At 39.0% G+C, this 27,314-nt stretch overlaps 1 protein-coding gene across 10 annotated transcripts in view; it reads right to left on the bottom strand.

Annotated features, from left to right (window-relative positions):
- PHF20L1 (PHD finger protein 20 like 1) overlaps positions 1 to 27,314 on the bottom strand; it is a 78,458-nt gene that overhangs the window by 6,849 nt on the left and 44,295 nt on the right. For all 10 annotated transcript variants that reach the window (XM_059995211.1, XM_059995213.1, XM_059995214.1 and 7 more), the window contains 6 exons: positions 25,186 to 25,242; positions 23,825 to 23,932; positions 8,308 to 8,472; positions 4,406 to 4,587; positions 3,308 to 3,407; positions 1,738 to 1,933 (listed from right to left, as the gene is read on the bottom strand). In XM_059995211.1, coding sequence (XP_059851194.1) covers positions 1,738 to 1,933; positions 3,308 to 3,407; positions 4,406 to 4,587; positions 8,308 to 8,472; positions 23,825 to 23,932; positions 25,186 to 25,242 — 808 coding nt within the window. The remainder of the gene's footprint in view (positions 1 to 1,737; positions 1,934 to 3,307; positions 3,408 to 4,405; positions 4,588 to 8,307; positions 8,473 to 23,824; positions 23,933 to 25,185; positions 25,243 to 27,314) is intronic.

Here is a 27,314-nt window from a genome sequence, read left to right as displayed (position 1 = left end):
TATCAAACAAAGTAAGAACTTTATTGTAAGGATTAAATGAAATAGCACATGAAACCACCAATTTCAGGTTTTGTAGTAGACTTCCAATAAATAGTAGCTAGTGAAAATAACTATTATTATTAGAAATATTAACATAAAGAGAGCCTATAGGCATGAGGCAAAATTTGTCCAGTTGAAATCCTTAGAGAAATTATGAATGTACAGAAATTCATATTGATGTCAAGGACAACCAGGTTTTAAAAAAAAAGCTTAGCTTAATAATTTAGTTTCTCCTTTGAGTTTTAGCATTTGCATGGCCTTTTTATAAAGAAATCCATATTCAGGTTTATGACATACAACCAAAGCAAATTCCATTCAACAATTACTGAGTACTTATCCCTCCACTAACCTCTAGGAATAAAATGATAAATAAGACACAAGCCCTACCTTCAAGGAACCCATGGCTTAGTAAGGGGAGGCAGACATAAACAAGGTGCACCAAAGTGCCTGAAATCAGTATGCATGGAGTCTGCCAAGGATGCGATCAGCTCTAGTTGGGAAGGTAATCATGAAAAAGCATTTGCTAGAAGGACTAATGGTAGAAGGTTATTCTGGCTGTGAGTAAAGGCCTGGAGCTATGTAAAAGCATGCTTCATTCAGCGATTATGGTTTGGTATAGCTGGAACATTTGGGGGAAAAATCAGGAGAGGGAAGACATGACAACAAAATGACAGAGAGAATACGCATCGTGGAAGGATTCAGAGTGCATGCTGAACGAGCCTGCACTCTTCGCATTGGGCACCAGGAAGACACGATGGTATATTAAGCTCCAAAGAGACAAACTCCTCCTTATCTTTTACTAGATCACATTGGCAACAGTATGAAGGATGAACTGAAAGAGCACAAGACTGGAGCCACCAGGAATTTACAAGGTATGGCAACTGTTCACATGAGAAGAACAGCCCGCTCAGACAGTCTTGGTGAGGAGAGAGACGGGACGGTAAGGAACCACAGGGACAGAGTACTCAGTGGGCCTCGCCACTGCGGGAGGGGCGGGACGGAGATGGAAGGAAGGGAAGGGGCACGTTTCCGGCCCAGGCAAGTGAGCCAAATAAAGAAAATCTTGTGAAAAACCAGTGAATCACCCTGTTTTATATAATATATGTATACTTTTAAAGAGAAATTCTAGGGAGGTATTAGGAAGAACTGAAAACAAGGACTTCAAGAACATTCTGATATGTATGGAGGCTCAGTGTTTTTTCTGTTTTTGTTTTGCTTTGTTTTTAAGGAGAAATTGCCCGGGATGACTATAACATATTTGGTGCACAGGAGACGAATGGATTACATGACCTGTTGGCTCCCTTCAAAGCCAATCTTAAGGTAATTTAAAAATATACCTTTGCATCTATTTCATCGTGACAGCATTCCTGAAGGAGGACACACACCACACGGTTCACCACAGCAACTGTACTTCTGTGCACAAGGTGAGCCCACAAAACAGTGTGACGGGACTAACATTTGCTGAAATACTAGACGCCGTTGTTATTCACCCACGCTTCTCTATTCCAGGACAATAGGCATGAAGGAGCTATTCATCCAAAAAGTTACTAACCTTTCCTTTTTTTTAAAGTTAAAATTTGTTCAAATATCTATTCTGTCTTCCAAGCTGCTAATCTGAACCTGCAAAAAGCCAACTGATTTAGTTTAAATTAAAATTCACACTAAAGTATGCCCCTCCCTTCGCCGCCCTTCACTTACTTTAGGATTCCGATCTTCAGCTGTAACCCATGCAGGACTTCCGTAACGCCATAGACATCAGCAAGCAGGTGGTGTGTGGAAACTATCTTTTTGGCATTGAGATGAGAGTAGTTTTCTTTTAAAAATGATAACCCACACATTCTCCCATTATTCAACCAATCCTTATCATAACGGTATTTTGCGCTCCATCTCTGACCTGTAGATAAAGTTGACATTAAAGTGACAAAGGATTCCACTTATTCAGATTTCCCTTCAACTGCTATCCGATTAACATCACTCAGTGAACAAGGCAAGCTCTAGGACTAAGAACAAATTCAAAAGACGAGTCAGACAGTGCGTCAAGGAGTTGGCACTGTGAGAGCTCCTCCCACCTTCAGATGTCCTGCCCGGTAAGCAGGACAAACTCCATGAAGGATGTGGTCAGTGGCAGGTCACACCTGCAGAGGGAACTTGAGTGTGTTGCTTTCCATTTTTTATGTCTCTGTTTTATGTCATCTGTTTTCTAAAAAGGCCAAAAGGGCTCGATAGAAACTAGACAGGGGTACCTGTTTCTCTCACTAACATTTGTTTTGAACTGGGCGAAACAAAGAGTTCCAGTTAACTGACTAAGGACCCCTCCCTCACATCTAAGAGCTCACAGAATCCAATATAATCCTATATCTTCACCACCGATAGTAATTATTTCCTATTACAATTAGTTGCTTCTATGTCTGTGTCCCCTACTATGCTGTGAGAGAGAGGAAGGTGTGGTTAGAATCAATCACCTTACCTCTCACCACAGATTTTGGCAAATAAAAGGCATCTGATAAATGCTGCTGGATGAATGAATGAACAAATGCCTACCTTCATGTAGGTTTGGATAACTCTCCTGCTTCTTAATGTTATTATTATTATTATTTCTGATAGACAGAACAAGGCAGCAGCCTTTCATTTGAGATGTCTAGATGGGTTCTGCCTCGGAGATAAAGTGCACACGACATGCAGAACACTGCTGCTCGGAGAGCCTCTGCGTGGAGGAAGGCACCTAGTGGACAGGGAGCCCAAAGGCACAGGTCTTCCTCTCGGTGCGGCCAGTCTAGCACCATCCTTGTGCACGAGGCATGCGACATTCTGTGCCCTAGCTGCCTCGTCAGTAAACTAAAGGACTTGGGCGTGATAACTGGACATCCCATCTGCTCTGACGTTAGGTTCATTTGCTGCACTATCAGACACTCATTCAAAACCACGTCAGGAGGAGCGTGAGTTCAGACTCTGAGTCCGTTCAAATAGCCATATGTTAACCTATTTAGAAATCAATAGATTAAGGAGCTAGTTCTTTTCAGGTAAAAGCCACAACCCTCTCCTTCCAGTAAGGTAGTTACTTATGCTGAGGAATTTATGCTAATGCTTTTGCCTAAATAATTAATATAGAAAATGAAACTATAACAAACAGTGAATTTTAAATTTTAACATGGAAGCGGAGTCTAGCTGACACAGAGGTCATGGTGTCTCAGTCAGCTGACGTACAATGGAACCTGTACGTAACAAGACATCCAGACACCTTGCGATGAGCACAGGGACCGAAGCTTACCTGGAGGGTCCCGGCAGATGTAGCAGAGGTACTGCTCCGGGATGCTCTCCTCCAGCAGCCCCATGCACACGCTGTGCTGCCAGCACAGGCACTCTTCACACTGCCGGGAAACAACCGTGCTTTACTCGCTAGAAATCAAGACAGACCCCCTTCTCTTCAACTAGCTGGCTGAATCTTGCTGCGGCAGCGGCTGCGGCAGCTGCCACCAGTTCAATTCTTAATCCACGTAACAAAAGCAAGTGATGACTTACGAGAAATTTCACTTCTGAAACAGTCAGCTATTTCAAGCACTTCCTCTCCCTGCACCCATTAAAATGTGCTTTGATAAACTGGCTTAATCATAAAAAAAGGCATAAGATTATTTCTCCCATCTATTTCACACATCCTTAGAACTCTTAAAAATAGCTTATTGAAGTGCAGAAATTTTAAAAAAAAAATAGGTGACTTTGTAGCAGTGCGTTAGGCAACAACCTCTTAAAGTACTACCTGTGTGGTGAACTTATAAATTTGTAGTTCCCTTATTGAGAAAAGCACTGAAAAGGGGGAAAAAAGAGGATTACTTTTTCTTCGTTTCTATAACTAACATCTCCGAATCTTCAAAATGTAACCACAAAATATGGGTTATGCTTTCCTTTTTTCTTAAAGATACCTTTTCTACAGGGAGAGGGTATTTGTAATGGTAATCCTTGCAACAAAGCTTTCCTTTAATCTTCAATACTGTGGAAACTTTTCTACCCTTTGAAGGGTGACTATATACCATGAAGTATTAAACAACAGGATCCAGACCAGCAGGAAAAGGATGGCTATGGTCTACCCTTCAGTGGGGATGCTAAGCCACCTTAATGGCTCTTGAAAAGAATTTCAGCTAGAAGACCTCAAAAGAAACACCCCGGAGAGAGAGCCTCAGATAAGAAAACAGTCTACTTCATCTGAAGAAGCGATCTGCCAATCATTACAACTGGTACTTTAAACTTGATGCTAAGCTAGAAGCCTCCATCTTCAAAAGGACGGTGAGGAAAAAGAGAACACACAGATGCCCCGACGAATGTGCTGAGCACCTGAACTAACTCATTCAGTGCTGAAGGGAAGGCAGGTCACCTGAATCATGAAGCCATTCTCCTCGTCCATTTCACAAATGCATCGCACAATTTCATTAAGCGCATCATCTTCATCTTGAGATTCCTCAAAATTGGTTGAATCAAAGTCCTGATTGTACTCATCCCCACTTAGGAGCAAACTCTCCGTTGAAGAATCATCTAGGAAATCCACATCCGATAAGTCTAGAATATACATAAAAGCATACTCAGCATTTTTTTTTCATTTTTACATCATTTTCTAGAAAGAAAGGCACTATGGGAAGTGATTATAAGCTATTAAGTATTTAGAAAGGGAGGGCAGACGAATGGGAATACAGCATTTGTCTCTAGACAAAGAAACAAATGATTTTTGAAGCTTAGGCAACTATGATTGTTTTACATCTTAATGTTAACACCATTACAAGTAACTCAAAGTATCCCTTAGTCCAGGTGCTTACAGAGGTTAGGGCTAAGGTTGATATTAACAATTAAAATGTGCAGTTTTCAAATGCTTTCACAAACATTATTCCTTCTGATCCTCACAACAACGGCTTGTAAAAAGAACAGGGTTCATTATTTGCACCATACAGCTACATAGCACTTCAGAGAGGTGAAGGAGCTTGCCTAGGGTCCTAGCAGCAATACTGTGAATCTTAACAGTAACAGTATCTTCAACTACCACTGCACTTAATACACACCAGGTACCACCCGAAGCACTTTAAATATGACATGACTTGCTCGGTAATGCAGCCAGCTAGTGGTAAAGCCGACTGCACACCAGGACTGCCCGACTCTACAACCTGTGCTCTTAATGATTTCAGCATTTCTTAAACTGGGATTATGAGTTCCCTAAGGAATTTTAAAATGTTTTAAATTTCATTTTGATAAAAATCTTTAAAAAAATAAATAAGTATACCCTAGAAGTTAGGTTATATTGATGACCACTATATACAACTCTATTTACATCCTAGGCTTTAGGTTGTACTTATAACAGCGTTGAGTCAAAGACTATCATTTAGCTCAGGCTATTGAGGAAAAAAAATATCAAGGCAAATATAAGGAAATGTTTAATCATGACAAAGGGAAAGAAATGATGACAGGGCACTAAAGGTTTGCCGGAGTGTGGGTGGAGAAATGTTGGGGAAACTGAGTCATCACATGGCACGTGATACAAGACCTCACCACTGCTCACAGGCTCCTGGAATGGAGGCTGCTCCTCAGAACAGAGAGCAGAGCTGGCTCCTCCCTACCTTACCACCCTAACCTGCAGTCACGTTCTCAACCATTCCTTCACCTGCTGCTTTCATCTCCCCTTTCTAGAATGTCAAGAGTCCATGAGGGCAATCAAGAGTCCATTGCATTGCTGAATGCTCTGTAGTCAGTGCTTAGGATGAAGCCTGATACATATGATAGCCACTCCAGAATGTTTCTGAAGAGGGAAGGAGGGAGTCGTTATATAGAGAAAAATTTTTCAGACTTAATCAGACCAGGTGGAAGTTGCCTGAATTCAAACTAAATAATTCATGCAATTTATATTTTAAATATTTCATATGACTTAGTGTTTTCCTTATCAGCTTCTAATCGTGCTTATTTTTTCCCCAACTCAATGTTTTTGAATGTTTCGTTTCTGATTTATAAAAAGTTAATGTTTTCTAGAAAAATAAATGTTTTCTTCTCTTCAGGATTGTAGGACATCTTGGAGAGAGTAAGGTCAGTAGAAATGAGACAATGGTACAGAAATACAAAAAAACATTCAAGGAACCAAAAGTAAATCAATTAGATATTATAAAATCTTTCTAATATTAACAATATGGGTAGTTTTGAGAACATGAAGAATAAATTTCATTTATTCATAATCTAACTTAAATCCAAAATTTGCATTTTCTCTTGGGCTTTCTTGAATACAAGTTCATGTTTCAAAATGGCAGACTAGAACGTGGATGAACAGTTTCAAACACTGCTGCAGCACGTATGTGGTATTCAATGAATGGCAATCATAACAGGGTTAGCAATGAATTTAATTTAAAAACTACTATCATTGAAAGGAATTAGTGTATATCTCACATAGGCTTGTATGGCCAACACAGCCAGGCTTTACGGTGCCAGAAGGCAAATTTAAAAAACTGGCCAGAAAATCCAGTTCGACTAACTCACAAGCATCAACGCAGTGTCTGGCTGAATTCTGGAGGCTAAGTAAATGGGCCACTGGGTTGAAAGTTAAATAAGAAAAGCAAGTACAAGTTCTTTCTCACACTGAAATGGCCACCTGGACAATAGCTCCAACCGAGTGGCCACAGAACACTGTTCTCTTATAACTGCTGCCCCTTGAACTGACATTGCTGTTTCCCCAGACAGTATTCTCAAAGTGTGGTTTCCACATCAGCATCACCTGGGAGCTTGTCAGAAATCAGAAATACTATGGGTAAGACCCAGAACTGTGTTTTAAGAAGCTCTCCAGGTAGCTCTTATGCACATTGAGAACCTCTCCAGCTTTCTTGTCAGAGCTCAACGCTTGAACACGTGAAGGGCAGGCGAAAGACAGAGGGACTGAGGGCACACATTCATGGCACTCTCCCCAGCCCTCTCTCAAGTGTTCTAGTTCCAGCAACACCGGTCATCCAGATATTATCTCCCACTCTCCATCACTCTGTATAAAAAGGCAATTTTGAGACCTTGATGGCTCACAGTATGGGTGTTATGTGATTTTCAACCCTGGCTACTGGGGCTGTCTTGCCAGGACCCACCCTCCGAGAAATCCCAGATTTGTGCTCCGCTGAAGGACCTGATATCATATATTTTAGCATCACACCAATGAATCTAATGTACACCTGAGGTTAAGAACCACTGGCCCAAAAGGGAAAAGGGGACTTGTATTTGTTAGAAAAGGGAATAGAACTTTTTCTTAATCCCAATTTTTTTTTTTAGATTTGAGATTTTAAAATCTCAAAAGTGCTATGTGCTTATTTTAGGGGAAAGGGAAGAATATGCTTTTCTCCACAGTGAGCTAGAGGGGAGTTAGGCCTGGAAGAGAATAGGCAGTAACAGTGCCAGAGAAAACACATGACCTGGCATCTGCCATGTAGGGCACTTAAGGAAAAGACAGGGCACTCCCCATAAATATCCCTGGGATTTTACATAGGACGAACCCCCATCCCTTACTCTTCACTCCTTGACTTTGGTTCCTACTGTGCTAGACCTCTGGTCTCAAGCCATCAATATCTGCAGTTGGGAGAGTTCCTCTTCCCATTGCTTAGAACACTGGCAGGTAAGAGTCCTCAACACCTTCCACTGTCAGGACTGGACTTACAGGAAAACCTGAGAGATTCCAACTCTAGGGCTCGTGTCACCACCTAACATGGCCTTCTGTCTACGTGCTTAATACCTGAATGTGTTCACATCACTGATCTGATCACATTTCCAGACTTTTGGTTACAGACATATCTGTGATCAGGAATTCAAAGTGCATTTTTAAGACTATGATAAATATCTGGCAGAAAAAGCATTACCTTAGGAGTTAAGATAGACCTTCGTATGAGTTTTAATTCTAACGCTAACTAGCCCCATAAGTTACTTAACCCATAAGCCTCTGCTTGTTTATGTAGTGTGGGTAACAATATCTACTTTATAAGCTGGTAGTGAAGAATATGAAAATACATGTAAAAACACCTGCAGAAGACCAGTACACAGTAGACACTAATTGTTTCCTTACTACCTGTCCTACAGTTAAGTATAAATGCCAATTTTACTTTATATAAATTAAAAAGTAGCTCAAATTTCTAATGTTGAGATTTTCATATTAGTTCATGGAATAACTTTTTAAATTGTGTGCCCTGCTCAGATAGGCCTCATTAAAGTATGTTTTATTTTCGGTTCCACATTTAAGAATCTTAAGACTTGTTTTAAGCATTACATGGTTACACATACTTTCACCACTAAGATCAACTGACAAAATTGCCCTTGGGTACTGATATGTTGTATTTTTCTCCGTAAACATGCTTCGTAGAGCCAGAGAACTCCCAGAAGATCGAGTTAGTGGAGAAGAGCACCTTTCCAAAAATTCTAGGGAACTGTCTTCATAGTCTGAATAGTCTGCAACATAAGATACATAGAGAAATATTAATAAAGTGTCAAGTAATCAAGAAGAGTCACTATAAAAATAATGAGAAAGTCATGTTTTATGATACATAAATAATCATGCCACCACTTTCTCTTCTCATCCATGAACAGCTAGATCATTATGCATCTGATGAACTAGGTTTGGCAAGGACACCTGGGACATACACCCCAGGCAGTATATACATAGCAGGGAGCACCATTTTCTAACTGGTACCCATAAACTCTTATTAAGTAGTCCAGAAGTGAAAAAGGATTACAGCTACATTTTCTCTTCATTATAATCACAGCTATGTCTGCAGTAAGATGTGCAAGATGGAAATTAACCTTTTTTTTTAAAGAGGTTCTCATGATGTCTAGCATGTCAATTATTATAGTGATAATTTGATCAATAAATTCTTCAGCAGAAAACCTCTGAACTAAATTAAATGGTCCTGAAAAAAATTAGTTCTGTCTTCCTCAGCTTAGAATGAGTCATGAAGATGGATAAGCAGAGTGGGGTGGGGAAGCAAAGACAGGAGAGGGTATGAGTCTAGGCACATGGGGAGGCCACAAAGCAGAATACCTGGCACATCTGACAAACTACAAGACCGTGGTTGGAGCACACTGAGTGAGGGAGATGAGCAATGAGGCTGGAGTGACACCAGCCAGATCAGGTTAAAGTTTTTTTTTGTTTTTAAGTTTTATCCTGAAAGCAACAGAAAGTCAAAGTTTGTAAGGGGAAGCAAGATGTGACACACATCCAGTTCCATTTTTCATCTGTGGAATGGAGGAAGGGGTCCAGGGAGCACAAGTAGGCGGTGGGGACACAGTTCAGAGGCAGTGGCCTGGGTTGGGAGGCAGCTGAGGTGACATTTGAGAGGCAGACGCAGTCACCTGTGGACTGGAGATGGAAGGCTGAGATGCTACCTTCCAGGATGATTTCCAGGTTTCTGCTTGAACAACTAGGTGTTGAAACTGGCATTCTGAGATGGAGCTGAAGTGTAAATGGGAGATGGAGAAATCAGAGGAGAAATGCAGATTCAGAGGAGGGCTTTTTAAAGATGGGAGATCCTACACACTGTCCATATAAATCTAAAAATCCGGGGATGGGGAGGCAGGCAGTGAGAAATGCCAGGATTTTTAAGAAGAGAAAGATAGACAGTCTCTTCACTGTAGTAGAGGCAAAGGAGAAGACTGATATGTTCAGGTAAGTATGTGGATGTGGTGGATAAGAGATGCGCAAGTGCTCATCCGATGGCTTCTATTTCCTCAACTGAGTATGAGGCAAAGGATGTAAACTGATGCAGATTAGGGAATAAATAAGAGGTAGAAAAGGCTGAAGAAAGGTAGAGAGTGGAAAAGCAAGCTTACAAGAGAAGAGCAGTCCAATGCTGGTGTGTACTGAGTATCATCCATCAGAAGCTGGTAGTGTGGGAAGCAGAATAATGGTCCCCTAAAACGTCCAAAGCCTAATCCCCAGACTTGTGAATAGGCTGGGTTACATGGCAAAGGGGAATTAAGGTTGCTGATGGAATCAGGCTGGAAGTCAGCTGACCTTAAAATAAGAGATTATCCTGACTTATCTGGGTTGGCCTAATATCAACACAAGGGTCCCTAAAAGTAAAAGAGGGGGCAAAAGGGTCAGTGCCAGAGTGATGTAAAGTAAGAAAAGACTCGAGCCACCACTGCTGGCTTTGAAGATGTGAGCGGGACAAGGGCCAGGACACTTGGCAGCCTCTGGAGTCTGGAAAGGCAAGAAAACGGATTCTCCCCTAGAGCCTCCTGAAAGGAGTGCAGTCCTGACACCCTGATTTTAGCCCAGTGAGACCCATTTTGGACTTCTGACCTTCAGAACCTTAAGATAATCAATGTGTATTTTTAAGTCACTGTTATGTAGTTGTGACAGCAGCAATGGGAAACGAATATAGTGGTCATCGTAAATATCACAGCAGAGCTCACGTTTACCGAGAGCTCTCTATGTGCCAAACTGGACTCTAAGTGCTTTATGTGTACTAACTCGTAATCCTCACAACCATCCAATAAGGGAGCTACAACTGCTAGTGCTGTTTTACAAATGAAAAAACAGAGGCAGAAAAGGTTAAGCTGCCCAAGAATACACAGCTATCAATGGCAAATCCAACATTTGAGCCCAGACAGCCTGACTACAGAAGCCTTACTCTTCAACAAAAAGCATCACTAGTGGATTTCAACATTTAACGTGTACACACACTGGAAGGCTTGTTCAAACCACTTCCTGGGCCTCACACCTGCGTCATTCAGCAGTGGGGCCACTCCCAGATGATGCTGGTGCTGTCAGCCCTACAGAGCCTTCTCTCATAGCCTCCCAGAAACTGCAGGGCTGCCAGCACCGTGTTACTCAAGCACAGGCGTGGAAATGTGAAGGGCACTGATTAAGCGCTAGCCAGGCACTGGGTTAAGTATTGATACTTCACGATTACCTTAAGGCATCCTAACAATAAATCTACATAGCAGAAACTATCGTTACCCTTTTACGAGTGAGGAAACTGAGGTTTATAGCATTTAAATAACTTGCCAAAGGTCACCCAAGCTCTAAGTGCTGCAAGCAGGATTTGAACCCACACACTCAGCTCTCAAAAGCTGCCCTTTCATCCATGACATGCTACAATGCCCTCTCAGCAAAAGTGAAAGCAGAAGTACTGGCTGAGTATAAAAATGGTAAAAATCTCAATTTGGTGTTAAAAATAGAACATAGCTGACATTTAATCTCTTTACGTTATATTAGCAACTGAACAAAATTTCTTAGCATTCTACACCCCTCCTGTATTCCCCGCTCCCACGCCCTCAGGCTATTATGAATAAAAGTCTACTGCTATGTTTCAGGGTTAGAGCAATGTAATCTTCTACATAAAGCTTCTCTAAATAGAATTTATTTTGTACTGCTTTTACCACACACAAAATACATCATACCTTTCCTAGTAGATATTTATGCATGCTTTTTACCACTCGTAACATATACGCTTGCTTACAAGTGCCTGGAAGGGAATCTTGGTTTTTACTATACGATACTTTGGATTCTCTTTGCATTTCTCATTCTAGTTCTTTTAAACCTCTGTATGCCTTCAGTTTTCTCATATTTACAGATACATGAAAGACAAAGAGATGGTGAGATGTGCTCAAAATAACAAAGCTAAAGACTGGCAAAGATGTCACTCTTAAATAGAATCCAACACGGCAATTTCTCACACACACAGATTGAACACAATGTTAGCTTTATATTATGGAAACTAATTCTGGTAATTGAAACATGTCAACCCACTCTTGAATGGGATAATTATAAAGAGCTACTTAACTCAATTACTACTTTCCATAACTTCATTTAAACAGATAACTACTGACTTAGTATGCCAACAAACACAAGGAGGGAAGGATACACAGCCTAGTAAACAATCTTTAAGACACAGGAGGTAAGATTAACAACACAGCATGATGGTTGAAGTTAAAATTAAGACTCAGAAGCCAGACTGCCAGGGTTTCAATCTGCTTTTCTCCACTCACTAGCCATGTGAGCTTGGACAACTCTCTTCATCTCTCTGTTTTAGTTAACTGTTTATAAAATGGGGATAACAGGCCTCACCGTAAAAGGTTAATGCGGGGATTAAATGACCTAGTATATGTAAAATGCTTAGTGTTTGGCATATAAAAAGCACCAGCAGGATATGCAAAATCACACTGAGTGATGAAAAGAAAGATTTTTTTAAACTCCCTTAATGGCAGTAATTGCAGACTAAAATACATATTCTATTAGGAACCTCACGTAGTAATAATGTGAATTCTTTAAAATTAAGATGTCTTTGAAATTTCAAAGTTACTTAAACCCCCCTATTTCCAGTTTAAAGAACACTCTTCTGATTTAATCATCTGGGGAAAAGTGTCACTTCCAAGATAAATGTAAATAGCCCAGAAAAAATTCTCCTCAAACGTAATAACTAATTGCAAAGACGCTGGTAATTACTCGACCCAACTCCTGCTGTGTATGAAGAGCAATGCTTCTGTACATCTTTAGTATTTACCAGGACTCTACTTTCAAAGTTAAGATTTTCACTTACAGATCTGATTTTAAAACATTTTTTAAAGGTTTATTTTTTTAATGGCTCTTTATAAATAGGGTTACCATAGGTAATGGTGGGTTACAATTCTGAGGTGCAAATTTTCTCTGTACTTTTTTCTCTAAGACTTATTAATCCTAATCCCTCTCTCCTTTCTTTCAAGTTACCACTTCCTGCATTCTCATAACTACCCCTCACTTTGCTACCAGGTATGGCCCACTTCTTACTTTGTTCTTTGTCAGCCCCTCCCTGTTATCTTTTCCCCACTTTCACAGGTGTTTTGGTACACAGGATTCTGCATCTGCTGCTGTAGTACTGGAAGAGAGCTGTTTGCCGATGCAACGTAAGGTGACTTAAAAACCTTGGCCCTTCCTCTCCTCACGCCTTGGTGTCTCTGTTGGAATACCCAAGGCAGCCAAATCCCCTCAGCCTCTGCTCAGCTGCGAGTACATCTGGCAGTCTGGTCTGCAGTGTGAAGCTTGTCATTTCTGCATTCCGATACATAATCACGGGAGGGCAGTCACTAAACAAGGGAATCTGTGGTTCATGGTTTCCATTTACAGAGCTCCAGAGCCTCCTAACGTTAGGTTCTCTCTAGTATGGATTCCATAGAGCTATCTGTGAAGGGGTGGGGTGGAGGAGAAAGGCTGAGGACCAGTGCAGACACAGAAGTGTCCAGAGATGTTCAAGACAATCTCTGGGAAGTGGTTTCAAGTTTTTCAATCCCATTTTCATCCCATATCTTTAAATTTACTTTGGTAGCTTTAGAGTTAGAAAATGTAGAAATTTCATATCCTGTGGAAAGATTAGATGTTATTTTTGGTCTATAGAGTTAAAATCTGAAGAATTTACCAAAAGTGACTACCAACTCCGAAATTACCTCGTTGGCTTTACAGTTTTTAAAACTGTTTTTGCTTTTAAGTGTTTGATGAATACGGGGAAGAAATGGGTATGACATAAAGCACATAAATACTACAAAAGACTTAGGTACTCATCATAAAATTTAAGAGGCTGTCACTGTCAGTTTTGAAGCTTCCTTTGTGCCACTTTCCAATTTGAACTAATAAATTTCCTTCGTCCACCTCAGAGGTAATCACTATCCTAAATTTCTATTCATCATTCTCTTGCTTTCATGCTTTTGCTACATACATTTGAATCTCTAAAAAATATACTGTTTAGTTTTACAAATTTTTGATCTTTACATAAATGAAATTATATTACTGTACATGTTTTCTTCAGTGACTTGATTTTTATTTATTTATTCTTCTTAGTTATCCATTTTATACATATTAGTGTATACATGTCAATCCCAATCTCCCAATTAATCCCACCACCACCACCACCCTGCTGCTTTCCCCCTTGGTGTCCATACGTTTGTCCTCTACATCTGTGTCTCAATTTCTGCCCTGCAAACCGGTTCATCTGTACCATTTTTCTAGGTTCCAAATATATGCGTTAACATACGATATTTGTTTTTCTCTTTCTGACTTACTTCACTCTGTATGACAGTCTCTAGATCCATCCATGTCTCTACAAATGACCCAATTTCATTCCTTTTTATGGCTGAGTAACACTCCATTGTGTATATGTACCACATCTTCTTTATCCATTTGTCTGGAGATGGGCATTTCGGTTGCTTCCACGACCGGGCTATTGTAAACAGTGCTGCAATGAACATTGGGGTGCGTGTGCCTTTTTGAATTATGGTTTTCCCTGGGTATATGCCCAGTAGTGGGATTACTGGGTCATATGGTAATTCCATTTTTAGTTTTATAAGGAACCTCCATACTGTTCTCCATAGTGGCTGTATCAGCTTACCTTCCCACCAACAGTGCAAGAGGGCTCCCTTTTCTCCACACCCTCTCCAGCATTTATTGTTTCTAGATTTTTTGATGATGGCCATTCTGACTGGTGTGAGGTGATATCTCATTGTAGTTTTGATTTGCATTTCTCTAATGATTAGTGATGTTGAGCAGCTTTTCATGTGCCTCTTGGCCATCTGTATGTCTTCTTTGGAGAAACGTCTAGTTAGGTCTTCTGCCCATTTTGGGATTGGGCTGTTTGTTTTTCTGATATTGAGCTGCATGACCAACTTGTGCATTTTGGAGATTAATCCTTTGTCTGTTGCTTCGTTTGCAAATATTTTCTCCCATTCTGAGGATTGTCTTTTCATCTTGTTTATAGTGTGCTTTGCTCTGCAAAAGCTTTTAAGTTTCATTAGGTCCCATTTGTTTGTTTTTTAGTTTATTTCCATTACTCTAGGAGGTGGATCAAAAAAGATCTTACTATGATTTATGTCAAAGAGTTTTCTTCCTATGTCTTCCCCTAAGAGTTTTATAGTGTCCAGTCTTACATTTAGGTCTCTAATCCATTTTGAGTTTACTTTTGTGTATGGTGTTAGGGAGTGTTCTAATTTCATTCTTTTACATGGAGCTGTCCAGTCTTCCCAGCACCACTTACTGAAGAGACTGTCTTTTCTCCATTGTATATTCTTGCCTCCTCTACCAAAGATAAGGTGACCAAATGTGTGTGGGTTTATCTCTGGGCTTTCTATCCTGTTCCATTGATCTATATTTCTGTTTTTGTGCCAGTACTAAACTGTCTTGATTACTGTAGCTTTGTAGTATAGTCTGAAGTCAGGGAGTCTGATTCCTCCAGTTCCGTTTTTTCCCTCAAGACTGCTTTGGCTATTCAGGATCTTCTGTGTCTCCATACAAATTTTAAGACGTTTTTGTTCTGGTTCTGTAAAAAATGCCATTGGTAATTTGATAGGAATTGCATTAAATCTGTAGATTGCTTTGGGTAATATAGTCATTTTCACAATATTGATTCTTCCAATCCAAGAACATGGTATATCTCTCCATCTGTTGGTATCATCTTTAATTTCATTCTTCAGTGTCTTATAGTTTTCTGCATACAGATCTTTGTCTCCATAGGTAGCTTTATTCCTAGGTGTTTTATTCTTTTTGTTGCAATGGTAAATGGGAGTGTTTCCTTAATTTCTCTTTCAGATTTTTCATCATTAGTGCATAGGAATGCAAGAGATTTCTGTGCATTAATTTTGTATCCACAAATTTACCAAATTCATTGATTACCTCTAGTAGTTTTCTGGTGGCATCTTTAGGATTCTCTATGTATAGTATCATGTCATTTGCAAACAGTGACAGTTTTACTTCTTCTTTTCCAGTTTGTATTGCTTTTCTTTCTTTTTCTTCTCTGACTGCCGTGGCTAGGACTTCCAAAACTATGTAGAATAATAGTGGTGAGACTGGACATCCTTGTCTTGTTCCTGATCTTAGAGGAAATGCTTTCAGTTTTCCACCACTGAGAACGATGTTTGCTGTGGGTCTGTCATATATGGCCTTTATTATGTTGAGGTAGGTTCCCTCTATGCCCACTTTCTGGAGAGATTTTATCATAAATGGGTGTTGAATTCTGTCAAAAACTTTTTCTCCATCTATTGAGATGATCATATGGTTTTTAATTCTTTAATACATTAATATGGTGTATCACATTGATTGATTTGCATATATTGAGGAATCCTTGCATCCCTGGGATAAATCCCACTTGATCATGGTGTATGATCCTTTTAATGTGTTGTTGGATTCTGTTTGCTAGTATTTTGTTGAGAATTTTTGCATCTGTATTCATCAGTGATACTGGTACTTTTTTTTTTTGTAGTATCTTTGTCTGGTTTTGGTATCAGGGTGATGGTGGCCTCACAGAATGAGTTTGGGAGTGTTCCTTCCTCTGCATTTTTTGGGAACAGTTTGAGAAGGATGGGTGTTAGCTCTTCTCTAAATGTTTGACAGAATTTGCCTGTGAAGCCATCTGGTCCTGGACTTTTGTTTGTTGGAAGATTTTTAATCAGTTTAATGAAAGTTTCAATTTCATTACTTGGTGATTGGTCTGGTCATATATTCTGTTTCTTCCTGGTTCACTCTTGGAAGGTTATAACTTTCTAAGAATTTGTCCATTTCTTCCAGGTTGTCCATTTTATTGGCATAGAGTTGCTTGTAGTAGTCTCTTAGGATGCGTTGTATTCCTGCGGTGTCTGTTGTAACTTCTCCTCTTTCATTCTGATTTTATTGATTTGAGTCCTCTCCCTCTTTCTTGATGAGTCTGGCTAATGGTTTATCAATGTTGTTTATCTTCTCGAAGAACCAGCTTTTAATTTTATTGATCTTTGCTACTGTCTTCTTTGTTTCTATTTCATTAATTTCTGCTCTGATCTTTATGATTTCTTCCCTTCTGCTAACTTTGGGTTTTGTTTGCTCTTCTTTCTCTAGTTCCTTTAGGTGTAAGGTTAGATTGTTTATTTGAGATTTTTCTTGTTTCTTGAGGTAGGCTTGTAATGCTATAAACTTCCCTCTTAGAATGGCTTTTGCTGCATCCCATAGGTTTTGGATCGTTGTGTTTTCATTGTCATTTGTCTCTAGATATTTTTTGATTTCCTCTTTGATTCCTTCAGTGATCTCTTGGTTATTTACTAATGTATTGTTTAGCTTCCGTGTTTGTGGTTTTTACGGTTTTTTCCCTGTAATTGACTTCTAATCTCATAGTGCTGTGGTCAGAAAAGATGCTTGATATGATTTCAACTTTCTTACATTTACTAAAACTTGATTTGTGACCCAAGATGTGATCTACCCTGGAGAATGTTCCATGTGCACTCGAGAAGAAAGTGTAATCTGCTGTTTTTGGATGGAATGTCCTATAAATATCAATTAAATCTATCTGGTCTATTGTGTCATTTAAAGCTTGTGTTTCCTTGTTAATTTTCTGCTTGGATGATCTGTCCATTGGTGTAAGTGATGTGTTAAAGTCCCCCACTATTATTATGTTACTGTCAATTTCCTCTTTTATAGCTGTTAGCAGTTGCCTTATGTATTGAGGTGCTCCTATGTTGGGTTCATATATATTTATAATTGTTGTATCTTCTTGGATTGATCCCTTGATCATGATGTAGTGTCCTTCCTTGTCTCTTGTAACATTCGTTATTTTATAGTCTATTTTATCTGATAGGAGTATTGCTACTCCAGCTTTCTTTTGATTTCCATTTGCATGGAATCTTTTTCCATTCCCTCACTTTCAGTCTGTATGTTTCCCTAGGTCTGAAGTGGGTCTCTTTAGACAGCATATATATGGGTCTTGTTTCTGTATCCATTCAGTGAGCCTGTGTCTTTTGGTTGGAGCATTTAATCCATTCACATTTAAGGTAATTATCGATATGCATGTTCCTATTACCATTTTCTTAATTGTTTTGGGTTTGTGTTTGTATGTTCTTTTCTTCTCTTGTGTTTCCCACTTAGAGAAGTTCCTTTAGCATTTGTTGTAGAGCTGGTTTGGTAGTGCTGAATTCTCTTAGCTTTTGGTTGTCTGTAAAGCTTTTGATTTCTCCATCGAATCTGAATGAGATTCTTGCCAGGTAGAGTAATCTTGGTTGTGGGTTCTTCCCTTTCATCACTTTAAATATGTCATGCCACTCACTCCCTTCTGGCTTGTAGAGTTTCTGCTGAGAAATCAGCTGTTAACCTTATGGGAGTTCCCTTGTATGTTATTTGTTGTTTTTCTCTTGCTGCTTTCAATAATTTTTCTTTGTCTTTAATTTTTGCCAATTTGATTACTATGTGTCTCGGTGTGTTTCTCCTTGGGTTTATTCTGTATGGGACTCTCTGTGCTTCCTGGACTTGGGTGGCTATTTCCTTTCCCAAGTTTGGGAAGTTTTCAACTATAATCTCTTCAAATATTTTCTCTGGTCCTTTCTCTCTCTCTTCTCCTTCTGGGACCCCTATAATACGAATGTTGTTGTGTTTAATGTTGTCCCAGAGTCTCTTAGGCTGTCTTCATTTCTTTTCATTCTTTTTTCTTTATTCTGTTCTGCAGCAGTGATTCTGTCTTCCAGGTCATTTATCCATTCTTCTGCCTCAGTTATTCTGCTATTGACTCCTTCTAGTAAATTTTTCATTTCAGTTATTGTATTGTTCATCTCGGTTTGTTTGTTCTTTAATTCTTCTAAGTCTTTGTTAAACATTTCTTGCATCTTCTCACTCTTTGCCTCTATTCTTTTTCCAAGGTCCTGGATCATCTTCGTTATCATTATTCTGAATTCTTTTCCTGGAAGGTTGCCTATCTCCACTTCATGTAATTGTTTTGTCTTGTTCCTTCATCTGGTACATAGCTCTCTGCCTTTTCATCTTGTCTATCTTTCTGTGAATGTGGTTTTTGTGCCACAGGCTGCAGGATTGTAGTTCTTCTTCCTTCTGCTGTCTGCCCTCTGGTGGATGAGGCTATCTAGGAGGCTTGTGCAAGTTTCCTGATGGGAGAGACTGGTGGTGGGTAGAGCTGGCTGTTGCTCTGGTGGGCAGAGCTCAGTAAAACTTTAATCTGCTTGTCTACTGATGGGTGGGGCTGGGTTCCCTCCCTGTTGGTTGTTCGGCCTGAGGTGACCCAACACTGGAACCTACCCAGGCTCTTTGATGGGGCTAATGGCGGACCCTGGGAGGAGTCACACCAAGGAGTACTTCCCAGAACTTCTGCTGCCACTGTCCTTGTCCTCACAGTGAGACACAGCCACCACCCCCACCCCCCGCCTCTGCAGGAGACCCTCCAACACCAGCAGGTAAGTCTGGTTCAGTCACCTATGGGGTCACTGCTCCTTCCTCTGGGTCCCGATGCGCACACTACTTTGTGTGTGCCCTCCAAGAGTGGAGTCTCTGTTTCCCCCAGTCCTGTCGAAGTCCTGCAATCAAATCCCACTAGCTTTCAAAGTCTGATTCTCTAGGAATTCCTCCTCCCGTTGCCGGACCCCCAGGTCGGGAAGCCTGATGTGGGGCTCAGAATCTTCACTCTGGTGGGTGGACTTCTGTGGTATAGGTGTTCTCCAGTTTGTGAGTCACCTACCCAGCAGTTATGGGATTTGATTTTATTGTGATTGCGCCCCTCCTACCGTCTCATTGTGGCTTCTCCTTTGTCTTTGGATGTGGGGCATCTTTTCTGGTGAGTTCCAGTGTCTTCCTGTCAATGACTGTTCAGCAGTTAGTTGTGACTCTGGTGCTCTCACAAGAGGGAGTGTGAGCACATCCTTCTACTCTGCCATCTTGAACCAATTCAGTGACTTGATTTGTAGCTTAACCATTTTGTTGATGAGATTCCAGTGGGTATAATCCATTTATTTACATAGTGATACGGAGTCCACTGAATGGACAGGTGGACACCTGGGCCGATGCCAGTGCTGCTGTGAACATTCTTATATGTGTCTCCTGATGTTCCTACTGTGTGAGTTTTGTTAGGAATGTGAGGTCATGTGGTAAGCACATCGTCAACTCTACTCTCATCAGAAAAGCATCGCTGCTTTTCCATACCAGTCGTACAGCTGTCTCCATCTCCTCAGCAACGTCTGACATCATCCACCTTGTAATTTCCGCCCATGTGGCAGATAGGAAATAGATTTCACCAGGTTCTGAAAACTGCATTATGCAGCTGCTCATAAGAGTGAGCACTGTATTATATAATCATTTTTATCATTTTCAGGTTTCCACTTCTGTGAAATACCTGTTGAAACCTTTTGTCCATTTTCATACCAGGTTTTCTTTTCCTTTTTGATCTGTAAGGGTTTGAAATATATTTTGAATACTAATGCTTTGTCAGGTATTTGCATTGCCAGTATCTTCTGATGGTTTATGCTGCATTTTCACTCTCTTTATAATGCTTGTGATGAACCAAAGTTCGTTTCAGTCTAGTCACATTTTCAACCTTTTTGTTTCGGGTTAGCATTTTTTGTTTAGAAATCTCTGCCCAAATATAATAAAGATGTTTTCCTATACTTTCAAAGTTGTCTTTCACATACTAAGTCTTTAATCAAGCTGGAATTGATTTTTGTGTACGGTGTAAGGTGGAGTCCATTTTCATTCTTCTTCACCATATGGATTATAAATTGTTCTAATACCAATTACTGAAAACTTCATCCCTTACCTGTTATACTAAGATGTCAGCTTTGAATAAACCAAGTTTTGAAATATGTATGAATCTGCTTTGGATTATCCTGTTCTTAATAAATCTATTCTTTCAAAATACCTCACTGCTGTAATAACTATAACTGAACAGTAATTCTTCTCCTTATTCTTCTTCAAGAGTGACTGTATTATTTTTGGCTCTTTACTCTTCCATATTAAGTTTTAGAATCAGCAATGAACCTATAGATTTATTTGAAGTGACATCAATAGCGAATCTACAACCCCACGAACATGAATTATTTCCCATTTGTTTAGGCCTTCTTCACATTTCTAAATAAAGTTTTATAATCTGCTAGTCACAGTTTTTTTTCAAACATAAGTACACATGCATGTATCAAATGGTTTTTCTACATTTATCAAAACTGTAATGTTACTGTAGTGAATTTCATTAATTGATTTTCTAATGTCAAACCAACTCTGCATTCCAAACCTATGCAGTCATACTTTTAAATATACTGCTAGATTTAATTCCATAACATTTATTTATGTGTTTCGCATCTTTGTCCATAAATAAGAACAGCCCGTGATTGTCCTTTCCCATACCATTCTCTTCTGATTTTGAGAGCAAAGTTATTTAAATCATCTAAAGTGAATTTGGAGTTGTATTAGTTTCCTAGGGCTGCCCCAACAAATTACCACAAATTTGGTGGACTGAAACAATAGAAATTTATTCTCTCTCAGTTCTGGGGGCCAGAAGTCCAAAATTAGGTCTCAGCAGGGCCACCTCCCTCTGACTTCTCTAGGGGCAAATTCTTCCTTGCCTCTTGCAGCTTTTGGTGGCTCAAGCTCCTTGGCTTGGAACTGCATCACTCCAAGCACTTCCTATGTGTTTGCACAGACTTCTCCCCTGTGTCTCAAATCCCCCTCTCCTTTCTCTTATAAGACACCAGTCATTGGCTTTAGGGTTCACTCCAAAACCCAGATGACCTCAATCCTAATTATATCAGCAAAGATCCTATTCCCAAATGCAGTCACATTCACAGGTATGGGGGTCAGGAACTGGACACCTACTTGTGGGGGACATGATTCATCCCACTACAGGAGTGCGCCCTCTTTTTCTAAATTCTAAAATGATTTATGTAAGTTTGGAATAATCTTCTTCTTTAATGTTTGGTAGAACTTGACAGCAAAACTTGTTGGACCAGGATGTCTTTCTTTGTGAAAAGATTTTAAAATGCTGATTAAATTTCTTTCAAGGTTTGAAGACTATTCAGGTTTCTACCTTCCTGAATAAGTTTGGTTTCTGCCAATTGCCCATACCTTCAAATAACCTCTCAAGTTCACTGGCATAAAGTTGTTTACATTATCTTATTTTTATGTCTGGAGCATCTGTAGTTATGTTCTCTTTATTCTTAATATAGTTTATTTGTACATTTTGTCTTTTCTTTCTTAACAGCCTTCCCGGAGGTTTGTTGATCTTACTCGTTTTTTACAAAAAAATTAATTTTGGCATTGTTCATTTCTTCCTAGCATTTCTTTTTAACTTATTAATTTCTGCTCGTATGTTCATTAATCATATTCACTTCTGCTTTTTTTGGACTTATTCTTTTCTAACTTCTTAAGCTCGAGACTTAGCTGACTTTCAGCCTTCTTTTCTAATATAAGCATGTACACCAATATATATTCTTCTTCTAAGTGCCATTTTAACTACATTCTCAAGTTTTGACACATATATAACATTTTCATCACCTGTCGGGTTCTTAACATCTTACTTTCCCTTTGGTACTGTGCTTTCATCCATAAATTATATAAAAATATTTTGCTTGATTTCTAAACATATGGGACTTTTTGTCTTTTCAATACTGATTTTAGTTAACTATAATATCTTTAAAATGTGTTGAGGTTTGCTTGAAGCTGCATCCCATGGTCAATTTTTTTTTTTTTTTTTTTTGCGGTAAGCAGGCCTCTCTCACTGTTGTGGCCTCTCCCGTTGCGGAGCACAGGCTCCGGACGCGCAGGCTCAGCGGCCATGGCTCACGGGCCCAGCCGCTCCGCGGCATGTGGGATCTTCCCGGACCGGGGCACGAACCCACGTCCCCTGCATCGGCAGGCGGACTCCCAACCACTGCGCCACCAGGGAAGCCCCCCATGGTCAATTTTAATAAATGTTTGTGTCTGTTTGATAAAACTGTCTACTCTGCAGCTGCTGAGTTCAGTGTCCTGGACAGGTCTATTAGATCAACTGTGCAGCTGCCATCTTTCTTAGTATCCTTACAGATACTTTTGAGTTTTGTTAATTTATTAATTACTAAGAAAGATATGAGGATGTTACTCTTGTGATGAAATTCAGAAATTGTATGTCTAGAAAGATATAAAGTGAACTGAACCTTTATCATTATATGGTAACCTCCTATCTCCAGGAATGATTTTTGCTTTAATGACTATCTAAAAGGACATCCTTTAGAGACAGGCTATTGATAGAAAAATAATTTGGTTTTTTCCAGGTTTTTCTAAAAATATTTTCCCTCATTTTTGAAAGCTAATTCAAGGGACTGTAAGATTCCAGATTGAGAATAATTCCTTCAGTACACAGAAGGGTACTTGGTCAGGGTATCCAGTCCACCACAACGCTGGCAATGAAACACTCTAACAGTTGCAGTGATTAATTTACAAACCACTTAACTTACAGACTGTAGTAAAACAGAGCTGCGTATTTTCAAAATTAGCAAGACAAGGGAAAGCTACTACAGGAACTTCTCAGCTGTGAAGAACATGGGAATATTGTCCTACCACAATTTTGGTAGAAAAGGACAGTTGAAAGCATCTTAGAATTTTTAAAAATGGGAATCAACGGGCTTCCCTGGTGGCGCAGTGGTAGAGAGTCCGCCTGCCGATGCAGGGGACACGGGTTCGTGCCCCAGTCTGGGAAGATCCCACATGCCGCGGAGCGGCTAGGCCTGTGAGCCATGGCCGCTGAGCCTGTGCGTCCGGAGCCTGTGCTCCACAACGGGAGAGGCCACAACAGTGAGAGGCCTGCATACCGCAAAAAAACAAAAAAAAAAACAGGAATCACCATTTTAGCATACAGTCAGCCCTCTGTATCCACAAGTTCTGCGCCTGGGGATTTAACCAACTGCGGATCAATTTTCAATTTCCAAGGATATGGAACCACAGGTATGAAGGGCTGAATATACCATGCCATTTGATATAAGAAACTTGAGCATCAGTGGATTTTGGTATCCGCTGGGGGTCCTGGAACCAATCCCCCTCCCCACCAACCGGATACTGAGGGAGGACTGGACTTACCATGCTGCTTAGATTTCTTTTTCTTTTTCTTCTTCTTCTTCTGCTTTGGTTTGTAGTGATCTTTGTCCCTCTTCTCTTTTCTTTCTTTATCCTTTTCTTTTCTCTTACCTAAATGACCAAAGTGAGTAAGTTAGTAATCATGACTGATCCTGATTTGTTCCTCTGTGGTTAACCTAAAAGCAGCATTTATGTTTTAATCAGCTATTCCAGTCACCTGCCCAGAGTGGATGGATTCAATTAAACTGTTCCTGTCATGAGTCTGGAACTCCTGATTAGCTTATTGGGCTATAAGAGGGGATCTTCATTAGCAGTGTTGAGAAATCCCAACTCCTGACACCTTAAAGTTAACACAGACAGTAGTTAAAATCTTTAAATGAGTAATATAACTCAGTTTCCTGATGTGGCAAGAAATAAACTCCATAACTTAAGAAAGACCTGACTGAGGAGACTCAGCATTTCCACACAAAATTTAACGAGAAAATATACTAGAAGCTTAAAAAATAAAAAAAAAAAACTTGAATTTTTTTCCTTTGGAAAAACAAAAAAACTAGATCATTTCCACAAATAATTCCTTCAGTCTTTCAATACTTTCCCAGTGTATACAAGAATGAAAATAAAAAGCACAAAGAAAAAAAACTTATTTCATTAAACTAAATTTTGTCCCCAAATTTTAAAATATTCCTTTTTCCCAATCATATGCACTTTAAAGAAAATGAACAGATGTTAAAACAGTTTCCTAGAGTATTTTATTTAAAATTAATTCATCACATATATTCCACTATTGTTCCAACTCAGAAAGGTTTAGCCCATAACTTATCAACCATATTAAACCAACTTTCAGTAACTCAAGCTCCAGGTAGCTAACCTGTAGAATACTTAAGACTATTATCCATTATTCCAAAACTTTTAGTCATTATAGCACAGGAGACAGAAAAGATAGCAGAAAAACTTTTAGTCATTATAGCACAGAAGACAGAAAAGACAGCAGAAAACTTAGTAACTTTTTATAAAGTAAAAAAAAAGGCTGAAAAAAAGGCTATTTTAATTTACCATCCATTCTCTAAGTTTCAGTAATATTAAATGGTAGCTTATTTTTAAACAGTCATAGTTTTAAAGATGTTCAAAAACATCAAGTTCTCAGAGAAAGCCTTAGGCTCCCTTGACAAAAAATACCCATACTACTGCAAGATATGTATTTAAGAAATCACATATTTGGAGCCAAATAATACTAATAAACACTAAAACAGATGATCACTTACACCTAAAGGAGCACTAACAGGTAAAAAGTAAGGGACAGACTATGTCCTCCCACTGCCAAGCCATCTATAGCCTTTTGCTTAAAGATTACTTTCTGTTCATACCAAATGTAGTTGAGCTTTTTTCTTCCAATTTCACTTTTTTTTCTGTTTTCGATATTCCTGCAGGTTTAGGGGAAAAATATGTAAGTTTAGTCAGAAAGGATTAAAAGTATGGGACAATGTTTTAAATTACAATTGCTCACAAAACTCTACCTAAGACTCTTTTCCCCTAAAGGTCTACATTATTTTATTGCCTGAACTAGTAACAAAGAAGTGGGATTTATTACTTCAAAGGAATAATAAATTAAGAATGATTTTTGTTCCCTCAGACTACTCAGATTAGATTCCTAGTTCCACCATTTATTAGCTCACAGCCTCGAGTAAATCATTTAATCTCTCAGTGCTTCAGTTTCCTTATCTGCTAAATAGGACTAAGAGCATCATCTACCTCCTGTTGTTATCAGTATAAGGTGAGTCAAAATGTGTATTGATGAAATGCTTAGTGTCTGATAACTACTAAGTGTTTTTTCCTCACTTTCTCCTTTATGGTGGGGTAATAATTTGAGACTACATCAGTTCTAGAAATAGCATAAATATGGGTCTGAACATAAAAAAATGTTAGGATAAATGCACTAGGCAATCAGTTAAGATCAACTCTGGCATCACAGCCTTTGGCAGTCCATGTTGAAATGCACTCCAGTGGTAGGTCCACGTAACATTTCTGCTCCTGTGACAATTATGACAAAATGCTATTCCAGTCATCCAAATGAAATATTAAATTCACATTAAATTATACTGGTTTTCAACAATCTGCATAAAATTTTTAAACTAATATTTAACCTCTGTTGCCTAGAACAAACTTGTACCTTTGAACTTCATCATGAATGTGTTATTAGGTAACGATAAAAGCCAAAACAGAATTATTCTATAAATTATTTTGGTCTTTATCCAAATGTAAGATATAAAGGCTTATTATCACATACAAAATATTCAACCTTAGTGGCACTTAGGTTTTATTACCTAATAGTCCAAAATACATTTTTAAACCAATAGTGTACCTCATGAACTGTGCTGCTGACACAGACACACTTAACCAAGCTTCTCAACTCATATTCAACCACTGCCAATGCTAATATCTTATGTGTGTATAGGGTTAATCTAAGAAAAACACTCTAGTGCATTTAAAATACACTTTCAGTCTATTAAATTATGCTTTAATATCACAGTTATGAGTTCTTTGATTTTTAAATCACTGCAGTACAGTATCAAAAAAGCTAGCACTTTATTCATCTTACTGCAAATAATTTACATAATTTAAATAAAACACAATAAAAATGTAAAAATACCACTCAACTTGAATTAAATGCTAATAAGGCTCTAATAATTAAGTTTCAAATTAAGTAAATATATTGATAATCTCCATGACAAAAAGATTTCTTATGACAAAAAAATGAAAAGGACATCAGAGCAAAGAGAAATACAATTAAACTTCCTTATTATCAAAACTGTTGAACAAATGCCTCACTTAAACTGTTAATTTACTAATTACTGTTTACTACAATTAATGCCATGAAAATTCCACAAATTTGACACAATTTTCTTGAAAATGACAAGGCATTTACAACGGAAACAGTAAGAGATTTGCTTTCTAAATCCTCTGTGATAGTAGAGCTATACCAGAAGCAGCCCTTGATCATGATTATTGCCTTGTAGGTCCCTCCCTAATCCCCAGGAGCACTGAATCTCCAGAGTGAAAGGTGGAGCAAGGCCAGAATCCCCTGGGGTGATTCAAATGGAAGGAACTGCCTTACAGGGCTGCCTTTCCTGACTAGAATGTGTGGGATCCCTCAGGTACTTGGAAGACAAGTAAAATGGTCCTGAACCTCAGCTCCAGAAAACAGGTCAGCACAGCAGAACAGATTCAGTAACTAGCAGAGTGCTTTCAGGAGGACCAGTTCTAGATTGTTTTCACATGTTCTGGTGGGTCCCAAACCTTTATATTTCTTAACTGATAAAATTTTGCAAGTAAAATTGGGGAACTGAGAAAGGCTTGTCAACATTTTACACAATTAAGGATATTAAAATAAATATTCCTATATGCAATAATGGCAGGACTTTAAAAAACACCCATGCCCAAATAGAAAAAAAAATAGATCTATTCAAGAATTCTACAAAAGAATCAATTTCATTTT

This window comes from Delphinus delphis, chromosome 17, assembly GCF_949987515.2.
Source record: "Delphinus delphis chromosome 17, mDelDel1.2, whole genome shotgun sequence".
Classification (NCBI taxonomy): domain Eukaryota; kingdom Metazoa; phylum Chordata; class Mammalia; order Artiodactyla; family Delphinidae; genus Delphinus; species Delphinus delphis.
This window is presented reverse-complemented; position numbering and strand designations above follow the sequence as displayed.